The sequence below is a fragment of the Typopeltis vanoorti genome, chromosome 12, assembly GCF_054136105.1.
Source record: "Typopeltis vanoorti isolate ZY-2024b chromosome 12, IOZ_Tvanoo_1.0, whole genome shotgun sequence".
Classification (NCBI taxonomy): Eukaryota; Metazoa; Arthropoda; class Arachnida; order Uropygi; family Thelyphonidae; genus Typopeltis; species Typopeltis vanoorti.
Window position 1 is genome coordinate 61,420,839 of NC_143560.1, and position 27,094 is coordinate 61,447,932.

The 27,094-nt window shown below is 36.7% G+C and overlaps 1 protein-coding gene across 1 annotated transcript in view; it reads right to left on the bottom strand.

Moving 5' to 3' along the window:
• Window positions 1–27,094, bottom strand: part of jbug (filamin-type immunoglobulin domains fbug) — an 879,391-nt gene that overhangs the window by 404,044 nt on the left and 448,253 nt on the right. The window contains exon 25 of the mRNA XM_090401914.1: window positions 8,962–9,099. Within this exon, the coding sequence (XP_090258040.1) occupies window positions 8,962–9,099 (138 nt within the window). The remainder of the gene's footprint in view (window positions 1–8,961; window positions 9,100–27,094) is intronic.

Consider the following 27,094-nt stretch of genomic DNA (forward strand, 5'->3'; position numbering starts at 1 on the left):
ATAGCATCTACTCCTGCTGCCTTTCCACATTTCAAGCCTTTGATGGCTTTTTCTACTTCAAGTATGGATATTATTCCTGACTGTATGCCTGTTGAGTGTTTTTTACCACTGTGCTATCTCTGCTTGTTTCATTTAGCAATTTTTCAAAGTAATTACTCCATACTTCAAGGATATCTTTTTCTCCCGTTTTCATGTCACCTTTATCATCTCTAACTTCTTTTTACAGTACTCTTTCCTCCATTTCTAAACTTCTTCAACAACCTCCAAAATATTTTGCCACCTTCTTGATATTTATTTTCTATGTTCTTGCCAAAGTCCTCCCATGACTTTTGTATAGCTAGTTTTACACAGTGTTTAGCTTTCTTACATTTCTCTCTGTATTCTCTAAGAGTACAAGCTGACTTATTTGCCAGGAACTTTTGATATGCTTTCTTCTTTTCCTTCACTGCCTCTTTAACTTCCTGTGTCCACCATGGAGTTCTGATTTTTCTATCCTTGCAGACAACTCAACACATGCCTCTCTGACTGAATCAATCAAGGTTTTCTTCAAGGCTTGCCACTGAATCTCTAAAGTTTGGTTCCCGTTCTCAAACTCTTTTATTTTTTATTTTTTTCAATAATCTTTGTGTATTTTAGTCTACAGTTCACATCTGAGAGCTGTTCAACTTTTATTTGCTTTAAAACTTTCTTACATGTTATTCTTTTCAATATGAAATTCAATTTGATCCTGCTCAAGAACAAATAGTGATCACTTCCAATTTTTCAAATCCTCTGTACACTCTGGTGTCCTGCACCAGGAAGAAAACATCACTATCAACAATAACATAGTCAATGAGACTTTTCTTATTCCTTGCCTCTTCTCTCCATGTGAAGAGGCAAGGAATAAGAAATCAAAAATTGAAATCAATTTCAAATCAAATCAAAAAATCTTCCACTTCTACCTTAGTAAAGCCTTCTGTGGGACCATAGGCACAAGTAAGTCTCATTGTCCAGTGTCCCATTCTGATATTTGTCCATATCACTCTACTTGAAACTGCTTGCCATTCAAGAAGATTAGCCTCGTATTTAGTGTTGAATACAATGGCTACTCCTTCTTTTCCTTGATTGCCATTGCCTAAATATAACATTTTGTATTTATTGCTCAGAAAGGTCTTACCAGTTTTTGTCTTTTTTTGTTTCAGTCACCCCATTATGTCAATCTGGTACCTTATCTAATTCCTCAGCTAGCTCCATTTCTTTGCCATTCAGGCTTATTATGTTGATAGTACCGATCTTTAACTCTGGTAATGTTGAGTTGGGGGTGTACTTTCAGATTTGTTCCAGTAGCTGACTTTTTGCTGTTTGCCCTGGTTCCCTGGCGAAAACAACAGGGGCCGTGTTTAACCAGGCGACGCCCCAGCTGGCATGAAATTTTGTCATGTTGTACCATCATTATGTATTTTGGTTTAAGCAAATAAGAATACAATTTGGTCAGCTAAATTCCAAATTGCCATTAATTTCTAAAATTTAAATTATAAAATTTCCTGAATCAGGTTCTCACTCATGAGACTTCAGTAAAAGTTGAAATTGGTTTGAGTTAAAATGAAATTTTTAAATATCAAATATTTTCTAATGTGTTGTGTATTTTGTTTTAATATCATTACATTGAAGGCAACAGATCTCTGTTGATATTGACAATGAAGAAAATTTAAATGTGTGCATATTCTGATATTTTAGTTAATTTGAATAAGAGATTTGTTAAGATTTGTTGCTCAGTCTTTTTAACTATTAACATGACCTTTTGCATAATTGGAGAAACTACTTAAATGGGCCAAAATGTTCTGGTCCCAATACATATATATATGGGTCACTTAAGGTTCAAGACCAAATAAGCAGGAGGCCTGCACACTGCCTCTAAGGAATGCGAACTAACTGCAACTTCTGATGTAATGTCTAATTCTTGCTCCCATGGACTGCACCTCATTAATAAGTATCCACTTGGTACTGAACAAATGAGGATGGGGTGCAATTTGAGAATTAGTTGACAAAATTGCTTTCTATTGTCTTAAGATAGAAATACATATGTAGTTCAACATCATCATTATTATTGACACTAGACCTACATGGAGTCTAAAGACTCATCACGAGAGGCTAACACTGTTACGCACAAAGTCCCTCAAACCATGTGCACTTTAAACGCATTCAATGTATCTAAATTCACCACAATGTTAGGAAAGACATTCCACTGAACATCCACTCTCCACATAAAGAACCTACTCCTTATCCCTCCTTATACAACCTCCCAGGTATGTACCCTTGTTCTATACCCTTACCCCCATTCTATAAAAAATTTAAAATGGGCTAAAGGGGGAGGGTAGAACAAGGGGACCATGTTAACTTAGTAACAGGCCTTTATCAACTTAAATGTCTCATTTAGATCCCCTCTCTTTCTTATATTCACAAGGCTTTGCAAACTGCATTCCCTTAATCTGTCCTCATATTCCACATCCCAAAGATAAAAATTATGACCTTAGTCAGTCTATTCTAGACCCTTTCCAGTATATATATATCCTAATCACCATAAAAACCAGGAGACCAAATCTGTGCACAATAATCCATATCAGGCCTGATCAAGGCTTTATACAATAGAACTAGAACCGCTTTATTTCTACAATTTAAGGTCCTCTGCATCAATGCCATAATTTGATGCCTTCACAACTTCTGCAATATAACCTTTGAATTTCTGATTCTTGTTCACCGCCACTCCTAGGTCTCTTATCTCCTCAAACTTCCTCCAAAATTAACCTGCAAATGTATACTTTGCATTCCATTGTTGCCTACCAATATGGTGAGATTTCATGCCAGTTAGGATAACAAAGGTACACCTGCTGTTTTCATTTCAGAGAAAAATCAGCTACTGAAACAAACTTGAACTCAATATCTAAATGAAGAAGGACAAACACAGGAACCATCAACATAAGAAATGTTAATAGAAAGGAAATCAAACTTGCAGAATAACTGGAAAAATACCATTTGGAACATAAGAAAAGCATCACTGAGATCAAGAAGGTAAAAACAGGTGTGATCCTATTAAATAATAAGTACAGGATGTTATATATGGCCAATAACAATCAAGGAAAGGAAGGAGCAGCAACAGCATTCAACACTAAATATGAAAACTGAAGATAAGCTTCTTGAGTGACAGTTTTGAGCAGCATTATGTGGAGAAACCTTGAAAGGGAAAAATGGACAATGCAACTTATTTGTGTGTTTAAGGTCCTTATATAAGGTTCTCCTAAGTGAACCTTATATAGGGACCAGCCAGCCAGGCTGGCATTATTCATGAAAAACTGAAAAAGTTCAAAAACAAGAATCAAACCTTGGAGTCTCTCAGTTGAAAACACTCATTGATTCTGTGCAAGGTTAGAAAAATAAGAAAACCATGGTGAACACAATAAGTTAAGGAAGCAGTCCTGGAAAAATGTAAGATGGCTAAAGAAGAAGATAAAGGTAACATGAAAATTGAAGATTAGGATATTCTAGATGTCTGATATAATTATTTTGAAAGACTGTTAAACCAAACAAGCAATGACAGAAAAGCAGTCAAAAACATTCAAGAGGAATGCAAATAAGAGTGCTTATAGATACTTGAAGTAGAAAAAAAAAAAAAGTTATCAAAAGCCTGAAATGTGCAAGGATAGCTAGAGAACTAAAAATGCTCAAACGTGGAGGTAAAAAATGTTTTGCAGCAGCTATGTTGCATAATTCAGAGAGCCTAGTCAGAATGTCAAATTCCAGATGAGTGAAATAGAGCTATGATAGAACATTCCCATGTATAAAAGAGGGGAATACAGTTGAATGTGAAAATTAAAGAGGAATCTCTCTCTCTCTCTCCCTACTAAGTGTTTTGGGTAAGATTAATGCAAACATAATTAAGAAGAGGTTGAGAAAAATTGTGGAAGAGAAATTCAGAGAACAAGCTGGGTTCAGGTTAAACAGATTTTCAATTTACAACAAATAGTTTAGAAATAACGGGAATATAACAAGGATCTACTTAAGTTTTGCAGGTCTCGAAAAGGCCTACAACACGATGCTCAGAGAAATACTTTTCAAAACACTAGTATTATATGGAGAAAATGGAACAATATATAAAGAATACACAGTCTATATTTAAGCTGTAAATCAGCAGTTAGAATTGAATGAAATATAAGGAGATAGTTTGATATAAAATCAGGTGTAAGACAAGGGTGCACACTATCTCCAATGTTATTCATTATCTATTTGGACTGCATTATGATAGAAAGTGGCATTAAATCTAATATTAGAATCAGAGATATCAAAATTCAAATTAGGACAATGCAGCAGGGCTTCAGTACTCTCTTTAAATGAATGTTTGAATGTGAAGTGGCACTAGTGAATTCAGCACGTTCTACACCAGAAGATTCTGTGATTGGTGTCAATCCTATGCTGCACTAGACCAGATTTCTCAGATCTCTTATTAATGATGTAAGACTGGTGTTCTTGTGATCTTTACTCCACAGAATGAAGGTCTAATTTGTTCTGTCCAAAAGAGGAGACGTGGCAATCAAAAAAAAAAAAAATGTGGGAGAGCCAGGATGGGAAAGAGAAGATCATTTATCTTTAGAAAAAGGAAACCATGATGAGAGTTTCTTGAACAGAAAAATGTAGGTGCTATAGTGAATGTCTTGAAAATTCTTGAAATCAGTTTGGAAATAACTGAAATATATGGAATTGCAACTTTCTGTACTGTTTCAGCAGTGATTGAAGCAAGTTTATAGGAACCAAAAACATGTTGTATAGTCTGTTGTAAGAACCATTCATTTGCATAATACATTGGATATTAAGAAGTTCTTACCTGAGATCTTGTGGGTTAGAGAATAAGATATGAGTCTACCTGCTACTGATGACCTATCAGTTGACACACATACACTGCACAGTTTTCATAATAAGAGTGCACTGTGCTCCTCTTTCTCGTTTGTTCTTTTTTCTGATAGCCTTGCTAATTTCAGTACTTGGTTCAAACCTGTTTTTATTTCTCACAAAAAAAAAAGTAAGAAAACAAGAGTGAAAAGAAAAAGGAAAAAACTTTTTTTTTTTTTTTGCAGTGTTACTTTCTGCTTCTGAAGATCTAAAGAAGATGAGATTTTTCTTATTGAAATAAATCTAATTTCCAATCTTTCCTGGTATATTATTATTATTATTATAAACATTATAAATATGGCCTCCTCAGCCAACAAGAAATTAGATTTTCTCATTTGCTTAAGATATTACTTCACTGCTCAACAGACATTAAATCTATACAAATTACAAATACATCCAATAATTGAATACTGTTGTCACATTCTGGATAGTGAAAATGGACTGCATTTTCACTATCCAGAATACTTAAAATACTTAACTCAGTAGAGAGCAATTAGCCTGATTAATGAATCATCTCTCATTAATTTTTACCACTCTCTTTTACACTGTCCTTTATTTAGTTTTGCTACTTTTCTGCCATTATTTCTATAAATATTCCACTGGGCACTAAATATCAGTACTTCAATGAAAACATGTGCATTCAACACTGCTTTACAGTACAAATCCATATACTTATATTTTCTTCCTCTTCATTCATTCCTTCTATACTGCCTTTTGACAAAGTCTCCCCCTCTTATGTTTCCTAATCAGTATATAAACTACATCTTCAAATCACATTTCTTATTTTGCTTCAACTTTCTTTCTAAGACATAAAGTATTATTAGGTTGAACAAATGTATATTACCATAAAAACATTAGCATATCGCAACCAACAAGTGGCTGGGGTGGGACTGGTTACAACCTAAAAGTGAACTGCTGTGTTTATTTACAAATATCAAGAATATCAGAAATAAGAGAGACAAAATTATTTTGCTGATCGAGTTTCTCCATCCCAAAATCATTGGAATAAGTGAAATATGATTGAATGAAGATGATATCCTAATGGGAATAGAAATGGAAGGGTACAGTGTTTTTCGTGAGGATAGAAAGGAAAGAGGGGGGGGGGGGGAACCAGAATGCTGCTGATTAGCAGGAAATTATGTCTGCATAAGGTAGAGGTGAGAGAGGGAAATAGTGCCAATGGTTTTGAGAGAGAGTGTGGTGTGAAGTGGAGGTTGACAAAAAGAGATATTTAGTTGGGTGTTGCTGTAAGCCAGGGAATGTGAAGGGTGGTGGTGAAAAAATGTATAAGCAATTTCAGTTAAGTGAACAAGGAAAGGGTGATTATTATGAGTGATATTTTAATTATGGCAGTACAGATTGGAATAAAGAGAATAAGGAAAATGATTTTTCATGTTCTTGAGAGACAACTATCTCAGGCAGTATGTAAAGGAGGGAACGCGAAGATCAAGAGTTTTAGATGTGATCATTTCATCAGAGGATGCAATTGTGAGTGGGGTTTTGCACTTCCCTCCAGCTGGTGAGAGTGATCATGAAGTGATGGGTTGTGGCTAGCCATATGAAGATTTCTGTAAGGAAAGAATATATATGTGGAAGTACAAGACTGGTGATTATAAAGTTTAGGAAACAGCTTGGAGCTATCACATGGAATGAGGAGTTGAGTGGTAAGGAAATAAATGCTGCCTGGGAATTAACAAAGAAATACATAACAGCATGAATGTGTGAATGTATTCCAAAGGTCAAACGGCTGAATAAGGTAGGCGTAAAATGGATGAACAAGGGGATTAAGCATCAAATCTGGAAGAAGAAGGAACTTCAGAGGCAGTGCAAGATGAATAATGGGAATAATCAGTTGCACGAAGAGTATAAAGCGAAAGCCAGGATAGTGACTCGGTAAGGACAACAAAAGTGTAGTAAGAGAAGAAATTATCAAACCATGTCAAGCAAAACCCTTGTGAGTTTTATGATGTGTGGCAAGTAGAAGAATGAATATGGTAAGATGCTGTTAAAGGATGAAAGTGGGAGATTCATGCTGCTGTAGAGGACATAGTTGTGGTGTTGAATGAGCAGTTCATCAGGTGTTTCATGCTCAGTGCAAAATCAGATCAAGTGTAGAGAATGAAATGAGAGAAGACTTAATGGTGTGTGTGAGCAAGAGGAATATGAGGAGTTACGTAAGCAAGATGTCAATTAGGCAATAGGACTTGATGACATATTTGGAATATTCCCTTAAGACACCACATGTCTTAAGGGAATATTCCAAGGAGTTAGCATCAGCCTTGGCCTACCTATTTAACAATAATCATGCAACAGCACAGGTCCCAAAGGAGTGGAAAGAAGGCAAATTGTTCTACTTCACAAAGGTGGCAATAAATTATAGTCCAGTCTGTATATCTGGAGTTGTAGTTAAGGTATTGGAGAGGTTGGTGAGATATAGGACACAAAAGTGGGTTGATAACAGTGGTATTCTTTTTTTTATATGTATCTATCTGATCCACACATGAAATGCCTATAGAACATTACTGCACACAGTGGGCAAGAAGAATAGAAGAAAGGAGGACTCTATTGTTCACATTTTGCTTGAACAGCTGAGGGTTGTAATCTTCAGGAAAGTGGAATGGGGGGGGGGTGCTATTTCAAAGAATAGAAGTAGATGGAATGAAAGAGGATGGAGTGAAGTTGGTTTGGTGAGTTTTAAGATGAACTGTAAAAGGGTGTTGGTTAGCAGGGGCTCTTGTTTTAATAATTTTGGAAGAGAGTGGAGGAATAATAGTGGCCAATTCAGCAGAGCACTGTCCATAAAAGTATCTGTAGAAGAGGCAGAAACTGAATGATGGATTGAAATGATAGATGAGAGAGAGAGAGAGAGGGTAATTAATTAGCCGGATTACCCTCTTCTGGATAACATCTAGCAATCTTAGAGAGGATTTTGGTGCACCACTCCAAATATGGGAGCAGAATTCCATGGCTCAGCAGATTTGGGATTTGTATAAAGTTCGCAGCTGTGGAGGTATGAAGTAGTGTCTTGTGCAAAAAAGTACACCAAGTTTTTTGGCAGCTGTAGAAGCTATAGTTGAAATGCGGTTGTGCCAGGAAAGATCAGAGGTGCAGGTCAGTCCTAGAAGAAAAATCTGATCATGTTTGGATATCTCAGTATTAGTGAAGGTAAGGGAGAGGGATACAAGCTCTTTAAGAGGCCTTGCAGTGATAGTGGACAAGGATCTGAAGTTCAGAGGTCACATAGAACAAACTGTGAAGAAATCACATCAGATTAAAGCAATGATGTGGAAAACCTTAACTTATAGAAATAAAGAGGTTCATTCTAGTTCCATTGTATACGGCCTTAATCAGGCCTCATATAAATTACTGTGCACACATTTGGATCCCTGGTTTTCAGGGTAATGAGGATCTGTTGGAAAGGATCCAGAGAAGACTGATTATGATCATAACTGGTCTTTGGGATGTGGAATATGAGGAAGAAAGGGGTAATGATGAAGACAATTCAGTTGGTAAAGGGTTTTACCAGGTTAATGTGGAAGAAATTTTTCATAGAATGGGGGAAGGGGGTAAAACAAGGGGCATACCTGGAAGTGTATAAGGAGGGTGTGAACAGGGACATAAGAAGTAGGTTCTTTGCATGGAGTGTGGCTAATCACTAGAATACTTTGCTAACATTGTGGTGAATGCAGATACATTGAATGAATTTAAAGCGTGCTTTAATGGTTTATGTATAACAGCATTTGCCTTCCACGATGAACCTTTAGACTTCATGGAGGTCCGATGTTAATAATGATAATAATAATATTCATAATTCATATTTATTACTAATATTTAATGCTATTTTTTCATCTGATAAAAGAAGGTAAAGCCACAATCACTACCACTTGTGTTTAGTTTAAAAAACATACACAAAAAAAAAAAAAGTAAAAAAGTTTTTCAAGAAGGAAGACAGAGCATTTATATCATACACAAATTTATTATTCATATAATGAATTTTAATTAAAGAATTGAAAAATAATTTAATACTTCAAAACAACTTACCCAAGAAAGTAACAGGCTTTCCAATAATACCTGTAGGCATATTTTTTACTTTTATCTGTTTCACATCATAAACCTTACTGATAAATGGACTACCAGGAACCGGACCACCCATATAGTGTACATGAATTCTGTGTTCACCTTCAAAAATATATAATTTCTTTTACATCATGCTGTTAACATTTTAAATGAAATGATATGCACAAAATAGAATATCATAAGAAAGGCAAGAATAATCTCAGACAAGCATATAACATAATGAAACAAATTAAATAAGAGTACAAACCAGGGAGTGATATCTGCAGGGATATTCAAGGAAACATGTTAAATAAAGAAACATAAAAAAACAGATGGGGAGAACATTTCCATGAATTACTGAATGTTACTTCTGCAACACCAAATTATATACTACTACTGTGACAGAAGAATATGTAGAACTACCATTGAAGCAAGAGTTATTGACAAAATAGATTCATTCATTCATTCATTCATTCAGAAATAACAAATCCCAAGGAACAGATAAAATTCATGCAGAGTTGTTAAAAGCAGGAGAAAGAAAACTAGAAGATAAAATATACAAATTCATTTTATATGGAAGAAAGAGCAAATGCAAGGAGAATGGGAGAGTCTATGCCACATATATATATAAAGAATGGCAAAAAGGTTTGCAAAAATTATAGTTATTTCTCTATTATGTACAACATACAATCATACAATACTTGGTAATCATCTCTAAGTTGAAGAACAAATTAAACTCATATATGGAGAGGACAATCAAGGTCTAAGAAGCAAGTTTCAGAAAAGGCAAATCTACAACTGATCAGATTCATACTGTTTCACAATTATTGCAGGAATTATGGGATTTGATTTAAATATTCATCAGATTTTTTTTCTTTTCAATAAGCATGTGATAACATTAATCTTACATCGATAATGTGATTACATTATTGATGTAAGAATCAAATCGACTATATTTTAATCGACAGAAGATGGACGACACTAATCAATAACACAAAAACACTGCCAGGTGCAGACTGTGGATCAGACCATCAATTATTAATCTCTAATTTAAAGATCATCTGAAAGTAAACAAGAATAACAGCAACAAAAGATATGACTTTTCACAAATGGACAACAAATTTACGATGGACATTGAAGTAGAGCTCAAGAAATAAAAAAGCACAACCTCAGGAACAAAGCATTGAATCACACTGGACATACCTAAAACAAACCATTGAATCATATTGGACACACCTAAAACAAACCATTGCAAAATGCAGCCAACATCCCAATAAAAAAGAAGAATGGCAGTCCATGGATTACAAAAGAAATCCTAGAACTAATATATTTGCCAGCATATAAGACACACCCCCTTTTTTGTACACAATTTTTAGGCAAAAAAAAAAAGATTTCTTAGATCCTCTTCCTGATTCCGTCAAATTCTTATCATTTTTCAGTTGGGGGGGGGATGCCTCTCTGCAGTCCTGTTTCCATGTTCTTTAAGCATATGCAATCACACGTAGCTTGTATGCAATATTGTAGCAATGCCAACGTTTCTCAGCCATAATTTTCCAAGAAAATTATAGAAAATTTAACGGCAGAAATTTATCACCATTCACAACAACTGCGACAACAATTGGAAAGTTTAAACGAACAGGAACACAGCTGTGATCGTCGATGATAACGCATGCGCATCCACTGAACTCTACGTAACTGGAATACTCTCACACACACCACAAGGAAGGAAGAAAGAAAGAAATTGTGTAATTTGGAACAGAGAAAATTTCCGGAAATGAAAGTAATAAAAAACTGAGTATCGGCGTAAAAGATGCACCCTGTTTTTCAGACCTATTTTCAAAGAAAAAAAAAATGCATCTTATATGCCGGCAAATACAGTAATTGAAAAAAAGGAAACAAATTAAAACACCAAATTGGCAAAACCCAAATTGCCTGAACCTGAATAAAGCTATTAAGAAATCTTGTCAAAAAGATAAAAATAGCTATATCCACAATATCTGTAAAGAAATAGAAAGCAACCGTCAAATCTAATGAAATAACAGATTTATTCAAGAAGGTTAAGGATGTAACCAAAAAATTCAAACCAAAACAATATAATTACAGAGGAAAACATCAAGATCTTAAATGACACTAATGACATAGCCAGCAGATGGAAAGAATATTGCACCAAGCTTTACAAGGACCCAGATATTCAACAAGAAGACGAAGAAGCTATGGAAAAGACAGAAACCGGAGATCCTCAAAAGTGAAGTAGAACAAGCAATCAAAAAATGAAGGAATAACAAAGCCCCAGGTCCTGATTCAATACTGGCTGAAATGCTTAAAAACATTGGAAAGAATGTAGTCAACTGGATACATGATTTATGCAACAAAATCTGGAAGACTGGAAGATGGCCAAATGACTGGACTAGTTCCACCATTATCTCCCAATTTACAAGAAAGGCAATCACAACAAATGTGAAAACTACTGCACCATTGTCCTTATTTCACATACCAGCAAAATTTTACTACACATTATTAAGGAAAGATTACAAAGTTTTATAAGCCATCAGATCTCAGAAGAACAAGCAGGATTCAGAAAAAGTCGAGGAACTAGAGATCATATATCTAATATCAGACAAATAATCAAAACAAGCAAGGGAATTCATATTAAGCCTTTATCTATGCTTTATAGATTACTCCAAGGCCTTTGCCTGTATGAGATGGGATATTTTATAGGACATTATGCAAGAATCAGCAATACCAAACCATCTAGTAACCCTCATAAAGAACTTATATCAACAAAATCAAGCATAGATAAAGGAAGATGCAGGGGACACTGAATTGAAAACTCAGTGTCCCCTGCATTCCAATTTGAAAAAGATCAAGACAAGAATGCATACTCTCACCATTACTATTCAACCTTTACAGCAAAACTATAATGAAAAGGTCTCTAGAAAAGTGGAATGGAGAAGCATTAAATTAAGTGGCCGAACAATCACTAACTTACGATATGCAGATGACACGGTAATAATAGCAACAAATGAACAGCAATTAAAAATCCATCGTAAATCAATTAGAATGGGAAAACTTAAGCTGATATTCTAAAGTGGTTTGTTGTTTTATAAATTGATTTATTGGTTTACGAATAAATCAAGACAAAACCAAAATAATGGTTATAAACAACGCAGAAGAGAATAGATGTACAAGGAATTGAAGTTATCGACAATTTCAATTACCTTGGAGTGATAATAACAAAAAAAGATGGATGTAAAAAAGGGATAACAAGAAGAACAGCACTAGCTAAGAAAGTGATGACTGATTTAACTAAGATCAGGAAAGACAGGCACATCTCCAAAAAGACCTCAATTAAGCTTGTAGAAACCTTAGTTTATTCAATCTTTCTCTATGCTTCTGAATCTTGGACAATGACAAAAGATGACAGAAGAAGAATTGAGGCGTTCGAACTCTGGTGCTGGAGAAGATTGTTAAGAGTGTCTTGGACAGAAAAACAAACAAACAAAAGTATCATAGAAGAACTGAATATCCACACAAGACTGATAAACATAACTGACAAGAGAATAGTGCAATATTTTGGACACATATGTAGAAGGGAAGGCAACTGCCTGTAAAAAATAATCATCCAGGATAAACTGTGTGGGAAAAGAAAAAGAGGAAACCCCCCCCCACACACAGGTGGACTGACCAAATATCAAGAATCACTGGACTTAAACTAGAACAAGCAATAAGAGAAGCACAAGAGAGAAAGAAATGGCAAAGCGTCATCAGAAAGGTCGCGAGTCCTCAGACATGAGGAGATCCGAGAGAGAGAGAGAGAGAGAACATTGAAAGACCAAAATTTTATGAGATTAGGATACACTTTAGAATATCAGATAAGATAGTAAGACTTACTATAATAAAGAACCAAGAGGCAATTTTTTTCGGCACCGTAAATTAAGTTAATGGGATAATAAATCCCTCATTATTTCAAAGCCGAATACGAAACTCGAAGATCGAAATCTAAGAGTTTCATGGCGAAGAACTTCCGGCGAGTCCAAGCGTAAGTCAAACACCTGGTAGTTCAACATTAGGGAAACTCGGAACAAAGGTGGAGCAAGTTCTGATCACTGTCCTTAATATTTTCTCGTAATGTAAAACGCAGCTCCTAGGAGATGTATTACTGTTTTACATTATGAGGGAAGGTCGCTACCCAGACCGGTTTCGACCTTTATTGAGGTCTCATCAGTGAGTAGGTAGACCTGGATAATACCAAGGTTTAAGTGAACCGAACTTACATACTTTACTATACGAATTGCCAGAAAGGTGTACCCATATATTATTATTACAATAGAGACAAGAGGCTATTTTTTTTGGCAACGTAAATTAAGTTAAGGGGATAATAAATCTCTCATTATTTCAAAGCCGAATACTAAACTCAGAGATCGAAATCTAAAGAGTTTCATGCCGAAGAACTTCCGGCAAGTCCAAGCATAAGTCAACACCTGGTAGTACAATACTTGACCTACGTTGACTTACGCTTGGACTCACCGGAAGTTCTTTGGCATGAAACTCCTAGATTTCGAGTTTCGTATTCGGCTTTGAAATAATGAGGGATTTATTATCCCCTTAACAGCTGCCTCTCTCTGTGAAGTTGCTATGCTGTCTGGTCTTGTATGTCTGAGGTAGAGGCTCTATATTACTGCTTTCACAGTGATGAAGAGGTAGTTGCAGAATGAATGATTATTTAACTCTGCATGTACGAGATTGAAATACTCCTCTTCTGTATGAAGACTACCACAGGTGAGAGCTGCCGTTTCCCGAGACAAACTGAGTAATTGAGCGTTGACTGGGCATTCCAAGAAGATATGCAGGACTGTTCCTGATCGGTAGCAGAAGAGGCAGTTATCTGAGACATCTGAATTAAATTTTCATAATATAGTTGGAGTGAGTAATACATTGTGCCACATTCTTCACTGAATATCTGCATCGCATTTGATGGCTCTTGTGCAATATGTTAGGTCCCATTGAAATGGTGTTTGGTGGGATGATGGGATTTTCCAATACAGTGCTTTGGTTCGCCTGTTGTGTTAGAGTGCTATAGATTTTGTTAGTGTAAACCTAACAATCTTATGTACAGGATTAACCGGTTTTTGGTTCTCTGCAGTCAGGCAGAAAGGTTACATACTCTTGGTGAGGTATGTTACATCGAAATATCAGTTATAAGGTGAATTACATTTTTTTTTTTTTTAAATTAAACCATTAACAGTTATTTGACATGATACTGTATAAGAACATAAAATCATGAATTATTAGTTTTTATCAGAAAGATAGGCACCGAATCTTCTGAGTTAGGAGGGTTAAGTCCCCTCCTCCGTTATGCTATCAGGCATAGTGGCTTGAAAAGAGGTCTTTACGGTGTACATCTGCTCAGCCTGATTCCTGTATTCCAGGTTTTCGAGTGATTTTGGAAAGTGCCAGGTGAGGTTCGGAGAAAGAATGTCACCCAAGATCCCCACGCTTCACCAGCTCCATGGAGGAAAGAAAATCTCTTTCTGAGTGATCAGGTTTCTTACCATCGTGTTGCGGCAGATGGGTTTCATGAGGATTTCAGGAAGGGATGCTGTCTTCACTGTGTGCTGGAAATTTAGCTTCTTCCATCTTTGAAGGGCATCTTTGTAGAAGTTTGTTAGATTCATCGGCACGTGTGCTGTTGTCATTCTTAAGGTTGTGGAGAGAGAGACCTCTAGTGGCAGAAGTGAAAATATATTCAGTGGTGCATTTGTCTGCTATTTCCTGTTGTAGGGTATTAAGGAGAAATCGAGTGTGGAACGTTGTTATCCTGTTGTCAATGGAGGTCAAGTTTTTGTCCTCCATCTTTGAGAGAAGTACATAGCTTGAAGTAAGAGAGCCAGTTTGTTTTGTTCCATATGAATCGATAGATGGTTGACTTTATATGTTTGATGAATTGCACTGGTGGCGTGAGAATCTTTAGTGTATGCCAAAGGACACTGGTGGCTATTTAGTTAACAATTATTGTTCTCCCTCTTGTGGAGGCAAAGCGTCTTATTGCTGCCCACTTTCCTAGTACTTGCTCGAAACTTTTATTTCGTGTTTCCCAGTTCTTATTCACATAAGAGGGCATGTTTTCTAGGTAAATTCCCAGGTATTTGTTTCCCTCTGTGGACCAGTGACCAGACATTGGGGAATCGGTTCGGCTTTTCCATTTGCAACACCACAGTCCTATGGTTTTATGTATGTTTAGTTTGGCTCCTGAGGCTGCCTGGTATTGTTGGTATGCTGTTTGTATGTTATGGAAGTACTCTTCTTTGCAGGCTATAATTGCAACATCATCAGCATATGCTGTCAGGGTTATGGTTTGGTAGAAAAGTTTAGGACGGGATGCCCTACGCAGCATGCTTAATCTACACAAAAAGGGTTCAATGGCAATTGCGTAAAGAGGGCTGGAAAGCGGACAGTCTTGTTTAATACCTCTGCTGTATGGTACAGTTATGGTAAGTCTGTTGTTTATTTTCATGCAAAAGTATGCTTTGGCATACAACATCTTAATAGAATGAATGATGCCTAAGCCAAAGCCGAAGGCTTTCAAGCAGCTAAATAAGTATACATGTTCAATGGGGTCGAAAGCTTTTTCTTGGTCTAGTGCAGTGGTTCCCAAGGGCTCTGTGGCCGCTCCAGGAAAATAAAATAAATAAAAATTGAATGAAATTAAAGAATAAGAAACAAAAAGTAGAATCGATCACTTCACAGTGAATTTTCATAGCCATAACATTGTGATTTCTTAGCGATTCTTCTGCGAGTTTTCTGTGCGTTTGACCTCTTTGTGAGTGTTTAGTTGTGTAGTTAGTAAGTGTTCATTAATAAAGTGTTGTGTTTTGTTCTACTTGTACATTCGAACCCCGAACTACTGCGATACATTTCCGGTAGAAAAACGTTACATCATTTATTGACTCAGGTGCTTTTATTGGTTTTCAAGTAAGTAAGTATTTGTATTTTGTTATAAAATTTTTATTTGCTTTATTTTGTATTCTGGGTTATGAAAGATAAAGTCCGTTATTCTCATATTCCTGTGGGATTTTCTTTTAGGCATGGATCGCTGGCTTCAAACAGGTACTTTTGAAGAAAAAAAAGATGTTACATTTCAAAAGGAGAACAAACCAGCAGCTCACTCGATTACTTCGCCAGATGAGCCAACGACAAAAAAAGATGATAACCAAGCAATGCACTCCAGCGTTTGTTTGTCAGAAGAGCTCCCCGCAAACGACACCATTTCTGAATCCGTGACGGCATCTCAATCATTGTTTACAAAACGTGACAGAAATGGAGCAGTGGAGGAAAGACCTCCCAATAAAAAACGAAAATACGAAGAAAGTTACTTGAATATGGGATTCACAAAAACAAATAATGGTCGGCCTCTCTGTGTGAATTGCGGAAATGTGTTGACCAACAGTTCCATGTTTCCTGCTAAACTACGGCATCATTTCAAGGGAAACCATCCTGAGTTGATAGATAAACCATCTAGTTTTTTCAAGAGGAAGGGCAATGAAATTTTGGTTTCACAGAAAACTATGACAACACTTGCTAAAACCAATAATGAAAGAATACTGGAAGCTTCCTACCTAATAAGTCACCATGTCGCTCAAGCTGGTGATGCTCATACTATTGCAGAGACTCTTATTAAACCTTGTACAATCGTTATTGTCAAGTGTTTGCTTGATGAAAAAGCTGTTAAGTTAGTCTCCAACATTCTTTTATCAAATAACACCATTGCTAGATGAATCAGCGATATGGCTGATGACGTGAAAGAGACACTTGTCAGTTGCATCAGGTACCAAATTTGCCTACAAATGGATGAATCGACTGATGTTGAATCGATTGACTGATGAATCGAATGGATGAATCGACTGACGTTTACTTACAAAGCTATCAGAAGGACCTTCTTCTTTGCAGACCGCTACCAACCGACACATCAGAGGGTGAAATATTTAATCTTTTGGATGAATTCTTCTCATTAACACGTTTGCTGCCAACTACAAGTATACTCGCAGTTGGTAAACCAGCCACACAAGCCAGCTATGAGTATACTCGTAGGACGCTTACCAGCGGCAACGAGATTACTGTACTGACCTTGAACAAGTGAAAATGCTTGGCTTGTGGAGCTAGCATAAAAACTGTGTATTCTCATAGAAGGTATATGCTCTGCACAAGCGCCGGCAACGAGATTACCGTACTGAATTTGTAGAAGATAATTTGCTCGGCGTACGGGAACAGACTCTGCCGAAGTAGCGTGGCAGCAAACGTGTTAAATGAAATACTGTGGGAAAACTGTGCAGATATATGCACTGATGGTGGAAAGGCAATGATGGGTCACAGTGCTGGAGCCATTGCCAAAATTAAAGATAAGGCAAAGAAATGTTGTTTATTTTTTAACAGTGTATATTAAAACACAGAAACTAAGTAAATAATTAATTTATTAACTTATTGCTGTCACCAACAAACAGTCACCATCCCAATACATTAAAGGCACATCTGATAAAATTTCAAGAATTCTTAATAAACATAAACTACGCACTACATTCAGACCATGTAGCAAATTAGCAACCCTTATCCGCTCACCCAAGGACAGCATTCCCCCTTTATCACATCCAGGAGTCTACCAAGTACCCTGCTCATGTAATCAAGTCTACTACGGTCAAACAGGAAGAACTGTGAGCATCCGCATCAGCGAACACAAAAGATACGTCCGGAATTATCACTATGGCAAGTCGGGCCTAGCAGACCATGATCTCGATATCCCTGCACACAGGATCAACTGGAAAAACACAAAAGTACTACACAGAAGCTCTTACAAGTCGGAGAGATTGTTCTTAGAGGCGACAGAAGCCCTGAAACACACTCCAAATCTCAACAAATATGGCTGAATTAACTTGCCTAAGATCTGGGAGACAGTCATCTTAAGAAAAAACTAGTTTTTTTTTTTTGTTTTTTTTTAGGACTCTAGTCTTATGTGATAGCTAGAGTTGTTTTTTTTTTTTTTTCAGATAGAGGGCGCCAAAAATCAGGACTCTAGTCTTTGTGTTGCTGCTACAATTTTGTTTAACTTGTCCGTTGATTACACCATGTTGTTATAGTCTCGCGTATTGTAACAAACTGTGTTTTTGTGCTCTGAAGATGCTGGTTATAACACCAGCGAAATATCAGCAATAAGTTAATAAATTAATTATTTACATAGTTTCTGTGTTCTAATATACACCGTTAAAAAATAAACAACATGTTCGACGAACACATAAGTCTGTCCACACGTTTAAGGTAAAGAAATGTAGCAGCCATTGCGTTCTTCATAGACACGCGCTAGCCTCGAGAAAAATTCCTTCTGAGCTTATGATAGCGTTGAGTGATGCCATAAAAATAATAAACTATATAAAATCGCGACCTCTTATCAAACTAATGTGTGAAGATATGGGAAGCCACCATGAGTCCCTCCTGCTGCACACTGAAGTAAGGTGGTTGTCTCAAGGACGACACTACATGCAGCGGTAGCAGCATTTTGAATGGACCATAATGCTCTATTGGCGATGAATCGAATGGATGAATCGATGGTTTTAAATGATGAAGACTGGGTGTGCGAACTGGCATATTTGGCCAACATTTTGAGCAAAATGAACGAAATGACTATCATTGCAAGGAAAAACTGCCACAGTTTTTGATGCAAACGCCAAAGTGTCTCCTTTTAAGAGGAAACATGTATTGGTTGGAGTGCGTGGAAAAGGAAGATATCGATTGCTTCCTTCTTACAAAAAGTTTCTTGAATGAAAATATCGTCAAGATTCAAGAATACAGAAAAATATTCAGGTGCATCTCGAAGTTTTGAAAGACTCGTTTGAATATTATTTTCCGACAGCTCAAGAGAAGGTGCTTGATGACTTTAAACGGGTACTGAATGTGTCCAGCGTGAACAAAAAACCACCCAGTTTAAACTCAGCGGAATACGAGGTCCTCATAGATTTGACATCTCATAGCGAACTAAAAATCGCATTTCAAAAACAAAGTCTACTGGAGTTTTGGCTGCACTTACAAGATAAATTCAAAATCTTGTCTGAGAAAGACAAATTAGTATTGCTGCCTTTCTCAACTACATATCTCTGTGAAGCGGGATTCTCTGCCTATACAGGTACCAAAACAAAATACAGCAGCAGCTTAAATGCAGAACCAGATATTCACCTGCAATTATCATCAATTGAACCTAAAATAAGAAAACTGTGCAAAAAAATGCAATCTCAGGTGTCACATTAAATGTTTATAAGTTATTTTAAGTTATGTCTTAATTTAGGCATACTATTGCACTACAGTGCACTCTAGTTGCACTGTAGTTAGTAAAATTAAATGGGAATTGTCTTCTATAATGAATAATAAAAATTTCGAAAAACAAGTAATGAACAAATATGTATTTGAATTGAATTGGATGTAATGATTAAATTGAAGGAACTGAGATTATTGTACTGATCTAAGGGCTCCGTCATAGAAATTGATTCTTAAAAGGGCTCCACGAGTCAAAAAAGGTTGGGAACCACTGTTCTAGTGTTACAAGACCCATTGTTTCACTGTTGTTGTTGGCTATGCTTATGAGATCCCTTATGAGATGTAAGTTTTTGTGGATAGATCATCCAGGGATGGAATAGCTCTGATGCCTCTTTATGATTTCATTCAGAGCGGGTTTAAGTTTGTTGGCAATGACTTTTGATATAATTTTACAGTCGGTGTTTATGATGGAGTTGGGTCTCCAGTTTCCTAATTTCATCATGTCTCCTTTCTTTGGAATGAGTTTAATAACGGATGTTGTCATATTAAGTGGGAAGCCATTGGTATTGGCATCGACATATGCTCTGTAGAGGATAGGTCCAAGCTGTTACCAGAAGGACTGGTAATATTCAGTGTTGAGCCCGTCTATTCCAGGAGATTTATCTTTAGGTAAGAAGGTGCAGGCAGTTGTCAAATTGTGTAGTGTGATGAGGAGTTCTGTGTTATGCCTAGTTGCTGGTGAGAGTCTTTTCACATTGGAGAGAATTATATTCGTGGCATCCATAGATGTTGAGTTTGCTTGGTATAAATTTTTGTAGTACTGCAAGGTATATAAGAGGATTTCATCATGATTTTCTATGATATTTCCACTATCTGTTGTTATAGCAGATATAGTGGTGCACTCTTGTTGGCATTTTTCCAGTGAAAAGAAATACTTTGTGGGTGCATCTGAGAAGTTAATGTGTTTGCACCCTGCTCTTATTAGTGCTCCTCTTGCAGAGTGCTCTAGGTGTGAGCGTATGGTGACTTCTAAGGACTGGCATTCCTTAGATTTCGGATGGTGTAATTGTTGTTGTTGCAGCTTTTTAAGGACTGCATGCTTATTCAAATTCCTCTGGTGACTGTATTTTTGGGTAAATACCCTAACTTTGGATTTAAAGAGTGACCACCCGGAAATTGATTGGGAAGTAGGTATATTTCTGAAAACAAGATAGATAGATAGAGATTTTTTTTTCATTTATTTAACTTGATAAAATATACACTAACCATATACCACTTTTTGATACCTGTCTATAAACCATCCTCTTATCCAAGTCAAGAGTTTATGTTCCAATCCCATATTCTCTACTTTATCTAACACCCTTTCATGTGATATCCTATCAAATGTCTTAGAAAAGTCCAAAAGTATTGTAAGTGTATTCATTCCGTATATCCAACTCAGCCATAACACTATCACAAAATATGATCAAATTGCTAAAAACATGGCCTCCCTTTAGTAAACCTATGCTGTTACTTACAGAGTGAAGAGAGATGCTGATAAGTCAGTAGTTAGGCACATTGATTTTTGCACTACAATTGTATAACTGCACCATCATAAATTCCTTTGGAATCTTTCATGAGCTGAGACCCAAGTCATACAAACATGTCAAGTGCCTACCAATTCAGATGAACAGTCCTTTAGCACACAGGCTAATATTCCATCTGTCACTATTGCCGAATTCTTATTCAGGTTACATAACAGATCTTCAATCTCATTATCATGCATCTCAATCTCTTTATCCAATGTAGTAGTACTATGAACCATGATACACACACACGGGGTTAATATATATCTTAGCAAAGTTAGCACACAATAATTGAACCATCTCATCAGCTTCTGAAACAAGAGTACTATCTGCACTGCATACAGTTATTCTTCCACATTCATTCTTTCTTTTACTTGCAGCATAACAATAAAATTCTTTTGGATATCCTTCAGCCAATTTCATTTTGTACTCTGATTTAGCTTGCCACACAATACCTGTAACTTTGTGCCTGCACTTTATATATTTCGCTGTTACTCGCTCTCACTGTTATTCTTGTGATATTCCTTCCACATGATATTTTCAGTGATCTCTTGCTTAATAGGATTGCACATCCATTTCATTTCCATCCTATTTCTTCTTCAAACTCTAGGGATACATTCAGATACTGTCTCATTTAAGCACTTTTTCAAAGATTCCCAGCACTGGATTATCTTTCCCATTCAGTAACTGATACCATGTCACAAAAACTAGCATTCTCTTGAGTTTGTCATAATTTCCATCTTTGTATTTCAGCATGTAACTTGTCCTAATTAGAACATCCATATAGTTAGTCACTTTCCAGGAGTGTAGGGCATGATCACTATCACCAACTGATGGTAAAATTGTCACATTTAACTGAGCCCCCCCCCCTCTGATACTATGATAAAATCTAACACTTTTTGAACTTGAGTTCCTTCTTTCACTTGCTGCTTGAGGAAGTTATCTTGAAACAGCTCAATAAATTCACCTTCGATCAATCCCAGTTACAACATCTCATTCTGATAGCTAGGTTTCCCTAATGTCAACCATCTCGGGTCGCAACGTATTCAATAAATCAACAAATACTTAATCCTTTTGTTGCTGATATTCTCAGCATTTGTTTATAGATGAAACCAACTACCACTTAGCTTTTTCTTATACTTAAATCTACAGTCTGTTTGACCCTGTTGAACAAGTTTCTCTTTTCCCTCTCTAGATACCAAGAGAGGGGGGATGAAAAAAAGAATTATATACCTTTGGCAGATATATAACCATGCTCAATGACACATCATTAACATGTTTGCATGCCATAACTAAATTTTCAAACACATTTTCATTATTCTCTCATGATAATCTAGTTTTCCTGACTCTCTACATTAGGTCTCACCCTGATAAGTAATTTTTCCAAGCTCCTGAAGCCAAATCCATTAGTAGTGCAGACCATCCCTTTTTCAACAAGTCTTTCCTGCCATAAAATTGACTCCACACATCCAAAAACTCAGACCAATTTCTTCTACACAGTCTGCGCTTTGAATCTTCTTCTTATTATTTTTATTACATGACATCTCCAAGGAGTCCAAAGGCTCATCTAGGGAGGGTACCTACTCTACAAATCTCTGACTCCACCACTTAATCCACAACTACAGCAAACCTGAGTTTCATCTGGAAACTCAGGTTTTTCGTCCCCAGAACAGGCAAACTGGCCCCGTGAACACACATGGATTACAGTCATGAATATGTCCCAGTCATATGCCAGTCCCAAGTCCAGATAAAATTGGGGGGGGGGGGGGGGGGGGGATGGTGAACTACCCTGTAAAAATCTAACCAGGAATACTTTTTGGGCAATGCCTACAAAGTTATCTATGGTCAGAAACGACTGAAAAGGGAAAATCAGAATCAAATTTACAATTCAAATATAGACAATGCATTGCTTAATATAATGTCCTACTTACACTATATAACTATATTGTTGTGAACAGCTTTTCTCTTGATGCCTTGTCATATACCTTTTCCAGAATCTTAGATGCCTTTCCTAATGACCTGAACAATTTTTTCACTTTTCCTCAGCAGAGCCATCTGTGGGACCACAGATATAAGTCTCATTCAATTCACCATGATGTTTGAACACATCACTCCACTTAAAATTTCCTACCATTCATGAAAATTATCTTTGTGTTTAGTGTTTGAATACTACAGAAAGTCATTCTTTTTCCCAATCATTACTGCTTAAATATAATATCCTGTAGTTACTTAAAAGAATCTCATCTGTGTGTGTCTTCTTTTTTGTTTTAGTAATACCAATTATGTGGAAATGGTACTTCTCTAATTCTCCCACTCCCCTCTTTCCATTGACACTTATTATGCTGGTTGTGTCTATGTGAATTCTAATGTTGGGTTTGAGTATGAGACTCGATAAAATTAGTACTGGATTACTATAAATCTTCATGGAGTATGAAGACTCATCATGGGCGGTTGAGCTCACAGATCACAATAACTACCATACCTTGCCTTGAAGAAATTCAATGTTGGAGCACTCACTCTGGCAATAATCTCCTTTTAACTTTCTTATACACAGTTTCTGGGAATGAACCATCATTCTCCCATCACCCATGCTCTGTGCAATAACTCCCTGTATCTATTTTATATATTTCCTCCCTGTATATATTTCCTCTCTCTGTCTCTCTCTCTCTCTCTAGCTTATATGTCTAAATCATATCGCTTCTCTGATCAACCAAGCTCTGCAGACCACATTCCTTTAATCTGACTTCATATTCAGAATCTTGAGAAAGTTATTTGCCTCTACACTCCTCCAATGTTTCCATATCAGCAATTATAACCAGGAGACCAAATTTGTGCCTTATACAGTGGAATTATCACATCCTGTCTGTACTTGTCAGGGTTATTAGCATTACTGCAGCACATGAAGTTAATTCAGAGTAATCAGGATAAATGTGGCTTAGAACCGTTGCTGTCTTTCACAGATATTTGGAAGCCATCCAAGCTGCACTTACTAATGTTAAGGAAGTGTTTCCACAGTTGATGGTGATTCTAAAAAAGCATCTCAGACCTGTAAGAAATATGCAGGTTTTCTTCCATTAATCCTATATGAAAAGATATATATGGCATGGTCAGCCAGTCCTGACTTGCCATATTGTGAACAGTTCTGATGTTCTTCAAGGCAGATGTTAACAGATCTACTGGTTTGTCCAAAACAGACTAAGTTGCAGGCACAAGGAAATTTATACACTCCTGGATGATGTGCAAGGGGATAAAACTAATCCTTTGGAGATGAAGGATGCCAGCTGGATGTGTGCTTTGAAAGTGGAAAGAAGATTATACTTAGGAAAAAATTTTGCTATCTTTTCAGAAGTACCTTGTACAAAGCAGATGTGAATAGTTTTGTTATGACTTTGTATGTGTGTCAGGGATGGATATGTAATATTTTTGTTTATTTCATTGTAGCCACTGATTAAAACAACAGTGTTGAGAAGAGAATTCTGTGTATCATTAGAACAAACAGACCTTACTATGTGTTTTGAGGATGCCATATTCTTGGGATGCGTGTGTGTTGCTCTTTTTTCTATTGCAAAGTGCATTTAAATGTGCCAAGAATACAACTAATATGTAGAGACTATGAGAACTAGGGTAAATCAAATACATTGTCTGCATATCACAGCCAGGCTGTTGGCTTGTGTGTAGTAGTTTGCATATTTTCGCTTTCCATGAAAAATAATCTGAATATATGCTGGGCATAAATGGCTCTTGAGGAACCATTTCCATCCAGCTAGCATTGTTCATCAATTCTCCAGAGAATCAGCTTCATCCTCTTGTATATCCTGGAGTGTTCACTGTGACTGTAGCATGGCCTACTTTGGCAGACTAGTAAATAATTAATATCTATCTTGAAGAACATAAAAATTGCATTTGTGATCATGGATATGACAAGTCAGGACTGGCAAACCACACATTGTATATCCTTTCACACAGGATTAAATGAAAGAAGACAACAGACTAAAATTTTTAGAATCAGTAGGAATTATGAAACATTCCCCTAACCTAAATGTGTATGACCAAGATTTCTCCCAAAGATCTGGGACACAGCAATGTTAAGTAATCATTTAGCCTAACTTCTCTGGATTAACTTCTCTTTACCCAGATTGCAAAGGATACCTTACAAACCTTCAGTTCCTCTTCAGTTGCAATTTGATTTATTTATGCTACAACCTAGTAGAGTGCTCTTCATGTCTAGAACCATTGTAATTTATGCTCTTAAAATGCTTGTTAGAAATCCAGTGAAATGTCATTAACTCAATAAATGATTTATTTAGCATTTTTGCATGCCTCTAGCACAAACATAAGGTATCAATTCAGGAAAAAAACAATTCTTGGCCCAAGAACTTTAATCACTTTGGACAACATGTTGCTGTGGATGCGGTATTAAAAAAGCAACATGTATTTAAGCGCCTCCGTAGCGCAATTGGAAGAACGACGGTACATTGCGCCCTTCGATTGGAATAGGCCTAAGTTCGATTCTCGTCGCGACGGGAGGAATCTTTATCTGGTCGATTTCAATCGATGGTGAGTTAGCCGATCTCATACGGAGGTAGCAGGGTTTTTTCTCCCGGAAACTCGGGTTTTTCATCCCGCATACATACAAATCGGCCCTTCAGAACACACGCAATTTACAGACAAAAAATTACTAGTTGTGGTGGTGCTGGAGGTGGGCGGTAGATGGCGTTGATGGAGATGATTCGTAGTAGAGGTTAGGTGTAGAGACAGTTGTAGGTGTCCTCCCGCGATGAGTCTTCGGACTCCTTGGAGGTATCAGGAATAATAATAATATGAATGAGAACAATACTGGTGACCTTCATTTTTCTTATGAAACCATTTATAAGTCACGAGTCACTGCATTATACAAAAGGTTGTTCCTCTGCATGAACCACCTTTTGTGTAATGCAGAGAGAGAGAGAGAGAGAGAGAGAGAGAGAGAGAGAGAGAATACTACTATATTGGTCAGGGTAGTGTCAATACCTCCAAAAACAGGCATCAAGGAATCATTTGTATATCCTGAAAAATGTTCACAGTACTATAATATCAAATAACAAAGGATGACTAAGAGGGCATCTGATTATTATTATTACTATTATTATTATTAAGTGAGACCTCAAGGGAGTCAGACACTCATCGAGGGAGGCCACATACTACACACACACACACACCAGCTATCATACTTATTCTTGAATTCATTCACACTGCTTGCACTCACAACATCCAATGGCAATCCACTCCGATCATGCACCACCCTCTAAGAGAAAAATCTGGTCCTTATACCCTTCTTACCAGCCTTCATTCTCAGCTTTCAAGGATGCCCTCTCGTCCTTTCCCCACCCTCCATAAATTGAAAAATCACATCAATTGAAATTCTGTATGACCCTTTCGGCAGTTTGTAAGTCTCAATCCTATCACCCCTCTTTCTCCTATTTGCTAGTGTCTGCAATCTACAAATTCTCAACCTGTCTTCCACAATTCTGATATCATTTTCAACACTCGCCTTTGTACTCTCTCAAATATATCAGAATCACATCGGAAACCAGGAGACCAGACCTGTGCACAATAGTCCACGTGAAGTCTTATCAAGGCCTTGTAAAGAGGTAAAATAACATCCTTATCTTTTCATGTGAATGTTCGTTTGAGCATTCCAATTATCTTTTGAGTTGTATTTGCAATCTTTACCACATGGCCCCTGAACTTCAACTTCCTATCTATTAACACTTCAAGATCCCTAGCCTCATCAGTTTCTTCTAGCCTAATCTTACCAATATAATACGACATTGAATAGGTAATCATGCCGAAGTGAATGACTTTACATTTACTGACATTGAAAAATGACACTCATTATTATATCATTTCAAAAATTCTGTACTCCATATTCTTTGTTAAACCAAATGATTATTTACCACAATACATTTACTGGCCTTTAGAATATAACTGCCATTCTAAATTATCACTGTTATCCAACATTTCAATAAATCCTATATGGAAGCATTTCTCAAACTTTTTAAAGCCAAAGACCAGTAAAATGCTGAAAACAATTCTACGGACCACTAAGTTACAGAGGCGTAGCTGGGGTAGAGGGGGGGGGGATACGCCCCGGGCGGCACTTTTTTGGCTTTTAAGAAATCTTGCCTTACTGTCTATAAAACAGTAACCGAGTGATGAAATACACTTCAACAATGTCTTTGACGATTTTGCAAACAGAAAAGCAAATCTCTTTGCAA